At 37.5% G+C, this 11,555-nt stretch overlaps 1 protein-coding gene across 2 annotated transcripts in view; it reads left to right on the plus strand.

Annotated features, from left to right (window-relative positions):
- The window catches only part of MAEL (maelstrom spermatogenic transposon silencer), a 34,198-nt gene extending 26,884 nt beyond the window's left edge, over positions 1-7,314 (plus strand). For both annotated transcript variants that reach the window (XM_011933376.1, XM_011933377.1), the window contains 4 exons: positions 806-868; positions 2,731-2,863; positions 5,997-6,072; positions 6,768-7,314. In XM_011933376.1, coding sequence (XP_011788766.1) covers positions 806-868; positions 2,731-2,863; positions 5,997-6,072; positions 6,768-6,955 — 460 coding nt within the window. In that variant the 3' untranslated portion in view covers positions 6,956-7,314. The remainder of the gene's footprint in view (positions 1-805; positions 869-2,730; positions 2,864-5,996; positions 6,073-6,767) is intronic.
- The last annotated feature ends 4,241 nt before the right edge of the window (positions 7,315-11,555 follow it).

An 11,555-nucleotide genomic window follows, 5' to 3' on the forward strand; every position in this document is an offset into this window, starting at 1 on the left:
ATAATGGACTTTTTACACTTTTACTATTTAAAATGTTTATAATTTTAAATGAAGACTTTTGTTAAGTTTAGGCAAGCTTTGTATTGTACAAGTAGAGCTGCTCTGAGTCTTAATAGACTGTGTACTCATTGGACAGATACACAAGTTTATAGCAGCTCTTGTCATGAAAGTGTGCTATTTTAGTGTTTGTAACCTTGTATTGACTTACACAATTTATTTCCGTCATTTCCTCACCAACATGACCTCCTGAGATCTCCACTGAAACACCACCTTCTCAGTGTTACCTTTCATTGACACTTTATCTAAAATGTTGTTCCTCCCGAATAGTTTATATCACCTTTTTATTTTTTCTCCTTAGAACTTTCCCAGTTTTCTAATTTATTATGTATTATGCTTGCATATCTTTCTTGATCTGTCTTTCCCACTGGAAAGTAAGTTTTGTGTGGACAATAGTTTCTGTTTTTTCAATACTGTATTTCTAGTGCCTACCACAAGGCCTAGCAAATAGTGTACATTGAATAAATGTTTGTTGAATGAGTGCATGTCACTGATGTGCCAGAAGCACTCATTTTATTTCAAGGTAAAATTTGACTGTATGGTTATGTGTAGGTTGTGTGGTATCACGAATTTGTATCAGAGAAGGTAGCATTAAAACCTGTTTTTTAAAAATCTTTGTGTTAAATTTGAAGTTTTAATCTTTAAGTAACCTCATTTTTAAAAAGATTTCAGATAGAAATCTGGCGTATAAAAACCTTTAAGCAGTGCTACTTCAGTTAGAATATTAAAGTCCTTTTTTTTTGTACAGGTGCAAGTGGCATGAAGAAAATGATATTCTCTTCTGTGCTTTAGCTGTTTGCAAGAAGATTGCGTAAGTTGGGGAAAGGAGTTTCTTCATAATACTGTATTCTGATTAAATTATTCTGTGCCGTTTTGCTTGCTATTGCTTTGGCAGTCGGGGTAACTCTGTTTCCACAATGCTCTTTTAAAACAAAGGGGGTCAAATCAAAACTCCAGTGAGATATTATCTCACCCTGGTTTAAAATGGCTTATATCCAAAAGACAGGCAATAATACATGCTGGTGAGGATGTGGAGAAAAGGGAACCCTCGTACACTGTTGGTGGGATGTAAGTCAATACAACCACTATGGGGAACAGTTTGGAGGTTCTCCAGAAAACTAAAAATAGAGCTACCATATGATCCAGCACTTCTTCTGCTGGGTATATCCCCCAAAGAAAGGAAACACATTGAAGAAATATCTACACTCCCATGTTTGTTGCAGCATTGTTTACAATAGCCAAGATTTGGAAGCAACCTAAGTATCCATCAGCAGATGAATGGATAGAGCAAATGTGGTATATATACACAATAGAGTACTATTCAGCCATAAAAAATAATGAAATGCAGTCATTTGCAATAGCATAGATGGAACTAGATGTCATTATGTTAAGTGAAATAAGCCAGGCACAGGAAAATAATCATCGCATGTGCTCACTTATTTGTGGAATCTAAACATCAAAACAATTGAACTCATGGAAATAGAGAGTAGAAGGAATGATTACCAGAGGCTAGGAAGGGTACTAGAGGGGTGAGGGGGAAGTGAGGATTGTTAATTGGTAAAAATGTAGTTTGAATGAATGAATTAGGCCTAGTATTTGATAGCACAACAGAGTGACTATAGTCAATAATAATTTAATTGTACATTTGAAAATAACTAAAAGAGAATAATTGTATTGTTTATAATAGAAAGGATAAATACTTGACGGGATGGATATGCCATCTTCCATGATGTGATTACTACACATTGCATGCTTGTATCAAAACATCTTATGTAGTCCATAAATATATGCACCTACTATGTACTCACAAAAAATAAAAATAAAGGTGGTTTTGTACATCATATTACTTTTATTTTCTGTCCATGTCACCTCTCCTAGCAATATGGGTGAACCTTCAGAACCACTTCCTTATTGGGGTACTCTAACACGTAGGTCTTTTGTTCTCATTTTGTAGTGAAAGTACCTGGAGCCCCAGATAATCTGGGTGCTCTGGTAGCCCAGTGGGTGATATTAGTTCAGAGGATAGATTAGTGTTTATGGTTGTTGTCTTATTTCTGCCACTTCCCTCTCCTTGCCTTACACGTTTGGGAATCGTAGTAATCTTTACCTTCATTGCCATGCCCTTAAAATGAACCTAAAATTTTATCTGGTAATCAAAAGATTGCTCACCAGTAATAACCTGTTTTATTATATGTATTGCTGTTTATTTATATGTCTTCTCTGAATCACCAAATTTATTTTTTCCCAGTTTATAACAGTATCTCAGATGCTTTCTTTTTGTTAGAGATTTTAAAATACAAATACTTGGCCGGGCGCGGTGGCTCAAGCCTGTAATCCCAGCACTTTGGGAGGCTGAGACGGGCGGATCACGAGGTCAGGAGATCGAGACCATCCTGGCTAACACGGTGAAACCCCGTCTCTACTAAAAAAAAAAATACAAAAATCTAGCCGGGCGAGGTGGCGGGCGCCTGTAGTCCCAGCTACTCTGGAGGCTGAGGCAGGAGAATGGCGTAAAGCCGGGAGGCGGAGCTTGCAGTGAGCTGAGATCCGGCCACTGAACTCCAGCCCCGGCAACAGAGCGAGACTCCGTCTCAAAAAAAAAAAAAAAAAGTACAAATACTTTTAGGTGAATTAAATTAGATTCTGATAGTGAGATTTTTATTTCTTTTAAAGGTACTGCATCAGTAATTCTCTGGCCACTCTCTTTGGAATCCAGCTCACAGAGGCTCATGTACCACTACAAGATTATGAGGCCAGCAATAGTGTGACACCCAAAATGGTTGTATTGGATGCAGGGCGTTACCAGGTAAGAACCTGACTTTTAAGAGCTGCTGGTCTCTTTAGCTGTTCTACTCAATGTGATTCTGGCCAGCAGCTGTAAAAGATCAAGCCTTTGTTTGGTTCTTTCCCTCCCCTTAAACATTATTTTGAAGTCCTTCATGGAATGTCAAAAAGTTCCTAATCCAGTTGCGTCTACTAAAATTCTTTTTTCTCTGGTATATTTCCTACCAATTTAACAAAATTTTAAGAAAGTTAAAACCAGTATTTAGTCTTTATATAAAACATTTCCAAAGATGTATTCCAAAAATTAAATATCTGAATGTAAGTAATATAAATATTCTGAACATCTACTTCAAAAATGTTTAAGACCTGATTTAGGATTTGATTAAAAGCTATCTAATTTTTTTACCACCTTCCTTCCCTCTCTGCTGTTTACTTATTAGTAGGCCTCTAAACCACTAAGGACATAGCAGTTAAGAATATGGGCTATTGGGTCAGAATTCCTGAATTTTATTTTAGGTTCTGCAACATACAAGCTTTGTGACTTTATGCACGATACTTGAACTTTCTGTACTAATTTTTTATTTATTGAACAAGAACAATAATGGGGGCTAGTATTTGTTAGAATTAAATGCAGCAATATATGACAGTACCAAGCCCTCCCTGCCTTAGAGCTTAATAGATATTACATAAATATTGTTATTTTACAATAAACATTTAGTGAAAAGGAAACTCAAAGGCAAGAACTACTGATAAAAGCAACTAGATTCATCCTAGTTAATTATGCTGAACAAAAGAAGCAGTCTCCAAAATTACGTACTTTAGAATATACTGTATGATTCCATTCATATGACATTTTTTTGAAGACAAAACTATAACAAGAACAAATTAGTGGTTCCCAGGGGATAGGAGTGGTGGGAACAGGGTGTCTTTAAAGGGATTGAGCATGAGAGAGGTTTTTGAGGTGATAGAATGGCTCTGCATCCTGATTGTGGTGTTTACACAAGTCTGTACATAATGTTAAACTTCATAGATGTGTACACCAAAAAAAAGTTTTACTGTGTGATAATTTAAAAATAAAAATGAAGGACTTCAGATCTCTCCATATGTACTCTAGGCAAGACCTTTCTCTACCCTCCCTTTAAACCTTTTACCCAGTGGTTCTCAACTCCATTTCATGTCCTCCATGGGACATCTGACAATGCCTGGGGGCATTTTTGGTTGTCACATCTGGGGAGGGGGTGCCCCTGGCATTTAGTGGATAAAGGCCAGGAATGCTGTTAAGCACTCTATCTATACAGGACAGCCTTCCACAACAAAGCATTTTCCAGCCTAAAATGTCATTAGTGCCCAGGTTGAGAAACCCTACCTTAGTTTCATCACCACCATCTGTGTTCACATCATCAGAATTAATCTCAATAATGTGACTTTTCATTGTTTACATCAGTTACTATAGGAAGCCTAGGACTCTTAAGATTCTTTCTTATCTCCCAGACTCATCTTATTTGGCTGGTCCTATTTCCCAGCCCTCCCCAACTCCTGAGAAACCTTCCTGTCGGTTTTCTCAGCCTTAGTTATCAGCAGAATTTCAGATATCTTCAGTCTCTTTAGGGGAAAGTCTATTTACCTTCTTGGTTGTAACTAAAACTTGACCCTCCTCTAAGGACACTGCTTCTCTATTAGCCTTTTCAAATGGTGACATCTTTTTCTTCTTCATGTGTCATGGGCCTAGATTTGAAGTAGTTGTCCTTGATTGTGGCTTCCAGACTTCTTTATACAGTCTCCCCAAAATTCCTAGGCATTGAATTTCCTGCCATCCAAGATGTAGTACCTTTCTGGAGTCAGTAGACTCCAAATGGCCCCATTTTGGAGTCAGTAGACTCCTGAGTTGGTTCCCTTCGTTCTTAGAGCAACACCGATCCAGAAAACTGGTTTTTCCATCAGAATTATTTATTTCAATTTCCCTACACATAGTCCTTCCAGCTCCCTGACCTCTCAGTTCGATTTCCTCTCCTTCAATAATCCTGTCTTCTACCAAATAATCATATCCTGGACCCCAGTGGTACCTCCTTCGTAATCTCAATTTCAAACATCTCCCTCTCAGACTACCACCATCTTCTAGTACCCCAGTGCCAACAATTATTTAGTCTCTACTGGGATATACAATTCATTTATGCCTCCACTGTTTTACACTCCCTTACAGGGCCACTTCATTGCACAACTCCAGGGCACCATTCACGCTAGTAATGCTGTAGCCTCATGTCTCCTCCTTTACCACCTTTGTCTCTATCCTTCACCTTCTTCCTTCCCAACTCAGATTCCTTGGCCTGTCTTTTCCACTGCCTTGCATGCACTGTCAACTCCATTGGCCCTCTTTTTTTCATCATACTTGACAGATACTAACCCTGATTACATCTAACTCTTCACTTACTCTCCTCGTATGCCTGTGAAGCTAAATGCACCTGGAAAGGAACTACCATGCTGACCGATCTTACTATTCATCACCACCAACTTCAAGGGGCCTTTAATGTTGCCTGACAGGTACCCATTTCTCTAGTCTGATTGATTTCCTACTCTCCTAGACAGTTATTTCTCACTACCTTTTTCCTTCAGATTTCATCATCTCTTCCCTTACCTTTGCTCTAGCTGATGCCTTTGCCTCCTACTTCTCTGAGAAAATAGAAACAATTGGGAGAGATTTTCTACATATTTCTATGACTCATCTACCTGCATCTACCATATCCTCTGCTTTACTCCTATTTTAATGAATGAATTTTCTGTGTTCCTATCTAAAACCAATCTGTCTATGTGTATGTTAGATTTCCTTCCCTTACCACTCAAGGACATGGCTTCAGTAATTTTCCCCTCCTGCATCATCATGGATTCACTCTGTTCTAATTCATTATCAGCAAACGTGCTATAATCTCACTTAAAAAGAAAAAAAAAGGCAAACCCTTTTTTACCCTGGAATTCCTAATCTCCCTCCAAAGTCTATCCTATTTTCTCCCCCTCTGTGCAGCAAAAAGTGATCAGATATTGGAAAAGTATTTGAGTGTTAGTTTGCATTTTTAAAGAGTAATTTGAAATTGAAGACAGACCATCCAATAATTGATAAGAAATGAACATTTTTCCCCCTGGTATTTTCCTGCTACTTACAGAAGCTGAGGGTCGGGAGTTCAGGATTCTCTTATTTCAACTCTGCTAATCAGGAACAAAGATCAAACACACCCGTTGGTAAGCACCTTATATTTTATAAAAATGCACCTAAAGGATGTTAGAGCCTATTACTAAGATCCCAGGGTGTGGTATTTAAACAGTGATATCTAAATTAGCTTTAGGATATAAGGCACTTGTTGAATTGAAGGTTTTATTTAGCATTAGCACCTTAAACAGTTTAGCTATGTACATTTTTGGGTCACTTGGATACATTGTAACTTCTCAGAATTTGTTAGGGCATTTAAAAGAAAACTTGTTTTTCGGCCGGGCGCGGTGGCGGCCCCTGTAGTCCCAGCTACCCGGGAGGCTGAGGCAGGAGAATGGCGTGAACCCAGGAGGCGGAGCTTGCAGTGAGCTGAGATCCGGCCACAGCACTCCAGGCTGGGTGACAGAGCGAGACTCCGTCTCAAAAAAAAAAAAAAAAAAAACTTGTTTTTCTTGTAGCGGCAATAGCTTTATAGTTTTGATTTTAATGATACCTTTTGTGGGGTGAGACACTTTGAAAGCTCGTGACATGAAATTTCAAGTGGTACCTAAAGAATTTCAATTAAAAGTTTCCTGGGCTAAAAATAAAAACATTTTTCTATTCTTGACCCATTGAATTATGGCTTAGTGAAAGGCCTACAGTAGGATGAGTCAGTTAATTGAGGCATCTCTTTGTAATAAAATTATAAAATTGCTGTATTTCTTTTCTCGTATTTTCAATATCCCAGGTGACTACCCATCTAGGGTGAAAACTTCTGGCCAAAACAGCAGCGTTCGGGGAAGAGGGATTACCCGCTTACTAGAGAGCATCTCCAATTCCTCCAGCAATATCCACAAATTCTCCAACTGTGACACTTCACTCTCATCTTACATGTCCCAAAAAGATGGATACAAATCTTTCTCTTCCTTATCTTAATGATGATACTCTTTTCAATTTCTGAAAACGATAACAGGCCCAAGTTCCTTCATACTACAGTCATATTAAACAGATCACATCAATGATAAATGTCACTACTATAAAAACTACTTAATTTGTAAGGAAATTGTTTCATAGATTTAAAAAAATTGTGGTTGGAGAGCATCTTGGCATTTGTACTTTTTTTCTTGAGGGATTGTTCTGCTTCCTGGCTGTATGATGGGTATATCATTAAAGTTTTGAGTCCTATACGAAAAAAACTGACATTTTTAGAGTTGTACTTTTGGGAATGTTATAGATTGATAATTATTTCCCCTGATAATAAAGGTATTGAATGTCTGTTATGAAAGGTTCTAAAATAGTGTTAATCTGTTTCTTCCTGTCATGAAATGGGACTCTTGCACTACAGACCTGCAGGCTGTTTTTATTGCAAATAACTAAGAAAATTCTTTAACAAACACAGAGTTTTGTTACCTTAAAAAGTTTTTGAAATATACTTACTTTGGCAAAAGGAGTGACTTGAAAGATGAGAAGGCAAAATTAGAAAGGTTATGTAATTTACCCTAAATCACATCACATGGCTAGATATTGAAAGAATTTCTCATCCGTTGGACCGCAAAACAAGCAGGTATTATATTGAGTCAGGTGTTCACTCTGTGACTGACTTAAACTGGTTTATTATTCTCAACTTGGGGTAATATATAACCTAGGATGAGTAAAATAGGTGTGGTAACCCCTTTTGCTTGAAACCACAAGCCAAGACCACACATGACATTGGCAAAGGCAGCAATTTGATTTAAGTCTGTCTGACCGCAAACTCTGGTCCCTCTGATTACAGAGAATGACTGTCCTGGGCCTCTGGTTTTGTAACCCATATTTTCCTTTACTAACTATTGAATACCTACCTTATGGATGTTTTATATGTGTCATCTTAATTAAACCCTTATTACCACTCTGAAGGAGGCGATACATTTTAGAGACCAAAAAATGCTCAGGTCACATAGCTCCTAACTGAAGGAACCGTTGTTATTCCAAGTCAGTCTGACTCCAAAGACCATGTTCCTTTTTTTTTTAATTGGCCGACCTTTTGTGTAGATCATGTTCCTAATACACTATATTGTCCTCCATCTCGCATTCATCTGTTTCTGATACCAGATCTTTGAAAAAGAACAATTCATAGACTAAATTTATATATTATACTTTCTATTAGTATATTTTCCTTTAAAAACTTTATACCCAAGCTTTAAAACCATTGTGTCTTTCTTAAAAATAAACTTAGACCAGGGGTGGTGCCTCACACCTTTAATCCCACCAGTTTGGGAGGCTGAGGCAGCAGGATCACTTGAGGACAGGAGTTTGAGACCAGCTGAGGCATAATAGTACAACCACAGCTATACAACAAGTTAAAAAGTTAGCCAGGCATGGTGGTGCATGCCTGTAGTCCTAGCTACTAGGGAGACTGTGGTAGGAGGATCACTTTAGTCCAGGAGTTCAAGGCTGCATTGAGCTGTGATCATGCCACTGCACTCCAGCCTGGGTAACAGGGCAAGACCCTGCCTCTAAAAAACTAATAATAATAACTTTGAAAAACTCAGCTTATTAATAATTGGGTGGAGAAGATGAGGAAGGCTAAAATATTCAGACTCATGACTTCAGATGCCTAATTCTTGTTCTCTGTCACCTGAATTCAGTCCTCTGTGAATTGTTCCAGTTAATTTTTTAATTTAAACAATAGTATTGGTTATACTTTTGAGGTATATGTCAAATAAATGAAAACAATTCAATAGGCCCCAGGGATTTAAGAGAACAGCTGGTCTTTCTCTTCAAAGAAATTCAAAATCCCCAAACTATATTTTTAGTAAAATTCAAACCCTGTCTCCTCTTTAAAAAAAAAAAAAATCTTTGGCATTGAATTTGAAGTATTAATTACTCTTCAGGAAGACTAGGTGAGTGATTGGTATACTCATGAATATCCTGGTTGACAGTGGTTTCTGCCCCCTCTAACTCCAGTAGTATTTCCTTTGTATTATCTTACAACATTTAACAGTTTTTAATTTCAGCTATTTTGGTTCATGACATTATCTCTTTTTCTCAATTGCAAACTTTGTGGTGCCCATATTTCTATATGAGAGGGTGTTCACTACATGTTAGAATCAATAGTTGCCAATTTGAGTAATGGAGAAGGGATGTCAGAATTTCAAAGCCACTTCATAAGGTAAAGCACTACATGGGAAAGGGAACCAACTTTATTGTAGACTCCATTCCCTTTCTTTTCCTCAAAATTAAGTGGTTAGTTTCATTTGTTCAGTGAAAATGTTTTGAGAGTCTGTTAAATGCTGAGTTAAAAATACTAAGATGAATAAAGATGTGGCTCCTGATCTCAAGGAACTCATAGTTTAATGGGGGGCGTAAACAATTACAGTGCATGAGTAAAAGTGGTCTTAAGTATGAGGAGAGATGTATGTACATCATTGGAATAGAATTGAATCTATTCCAGAAATAAACTCATATATCTGTGTCAAGACCATTCAATGGAGGGAAGAATAGTCTTTAAAACAAATAGTTCTAGGGCAACTGGATATCCACATGCAAAATAATGAATTTAGATAGGCTATGGTTTGAATGATGATATCCCTTCAAAATTCATGTTGAAACTTAATCCCCAATGCTATAGTATTAAGAGGTGTAGTCTTTTGGAGGTCTTTGAGCAGAGCCTTCATGAATGGGATCAGCACCCTTGTAAAAAGGCTTGAGGTTAAAGGAAGCACACTCTTGTTCTTCTGTCCCTTCCACCATGTGGGGACACAGTGTTCCCTACAGAGGATGCAGCAACAAGGTGCCATCTTGGAAGCAGAGAGCAGCCCTCACCAGATATCAATTCTGCCACCACCTTCATCTTGAATTTTCCAATCTCTAGAACCAAGGGAAATAAATTTCAGTTCTTTATAAATTATTCAGTCTGAGGTATTTTGTTATAGCGGTACAAATGGACTAAGACAGGACCCTACCTAACACAAAAATTAGTTCAAAATGGATTAAAGACCTAATGTAATAGCTAAAATTATACAACTGTTAGAGGAAGAAAATACAAGTGTAAATCTTCATGACCTTAGATGAGGCAACAGCCCCTTAATAGGACCCCAACAGAACAAACAAGAAAAAATAATTTGGAATATATCGAAACAAAAAAAGACAACCCAGTTTCTAAATGGGCAAAAGATTTGAATAAATATTTCAAGTATCTGTTCCAAAGAAGAAATACAAATGGCCCATAAGCATACAAAAAGATGTGCAACATCATTAGTCATTAGCATAGGCATATCGAAACAAAAGATACTGCTTCACACTCACTAGGATGACTATCATCAAGAAAAGGAAAATAAGTGTTGGTAAGGATGTAAAGAAATTGGAACCCTCATACACTGCTGGTAGGAATGTAAATGTTCATAGCAGCATTACTTGTAATAGCCCCAAAATGGATACAACCCAAATAGCCACAAACTGATAAATAAGTAAACAAGAAGTGGTATATCTACACAATGGAATATTATTCAGCCATGCAAAAGAATGAAATGTCATTTGCAGCAACATGAATGGAACTGGAGGCCATTAAATGAAATAAGCCAAGCACAGACAAATGCTGCATGTTCCCACTCATGTGGAAGCTAAAAAAGCAGATCTGATGAAGATAGTAGATTGGTGGTTACAATAGGCCAGGAAGGGGAAGGGCATGGGGGACATGAAGGAGCAAAAGGAATATAAATGTATTTATTACCACTGAACTGTACACTTAAAAATGGTAAAGATGGTAAATTGTATGTGTCTATTTTACCTCAGTAAAAAATATAGACTGGGTAGGAAGATGAATAAAGTATCAAGATGACTAGATCAATGGATTGGAGGTAGGACTGAAGGATAGATAGATATGTTGTGGTACCAGGGGGAGTGAGCTAGAAAGACAGGAGGTGGTAGAGAGTGCAATGCATGAAATTAAGATTATAGAACGTCACAGTTACTGATAATGAGATAATCTGGGTATTGTTTTGTGAATGAGTTCCTGAGGGAGGTAGAGAACAAGATCATTGGAGGAGAGGTATTTAAGGAACTGAGAAGTCAGCAGTGAAACAGAATAGAGAATCCAGAAATAAACCCAAATACTTACATCCAACTGATCTTTGACAAAGCAAACAAAAACGTAAGGTGGGAAAAGGACAGCCTATTCAACAAATGGTGCTGGGATAATTGGCAAGCCACATGTTGGGGAATAAAACTGGATCCTCATCCCTCACTTTTTACAAAAATCAACTCAAGATGGATCAAGGACTTAAATCTAAGACCTGAAACTATAAAAATTCTAGAAGAGTACATTGGAAAAACCCTTCTAGATACTGGCTTAGGCAAGGATTTCATGACCAAGAACCCAAAAGCAAATGCAATAAAAACAAAGATAAATAGCTGGGACTTAAACTAAAGAGCTTTCGCATGGCAAAAGGAACAGTCAGCAGAGTAAACACAGAGTGGGAGAAAATCTTCACAATCTATACATATGACAAAGGACTAATTTCCAGAATCTACAACAAACTCAAATTAGCAAGAAAAA

Source organism: Colobus angolensis, unplaced genomic scaffold (genome assembly GCF_000951035.1).
Source record: "Colobus angolensis palliatus isolate OR3802 unplaced genomic scaffold, Cang.pa_1.0 Scaffold126, whole genome shotgun sequence".
In the NCBI taxonomy this organism is placed as follows: Eukaryota; Metazoa; Chordata; class Mammalia; order Primates; family Cercopithecidae; genus Colobus; species Colobus angolensis.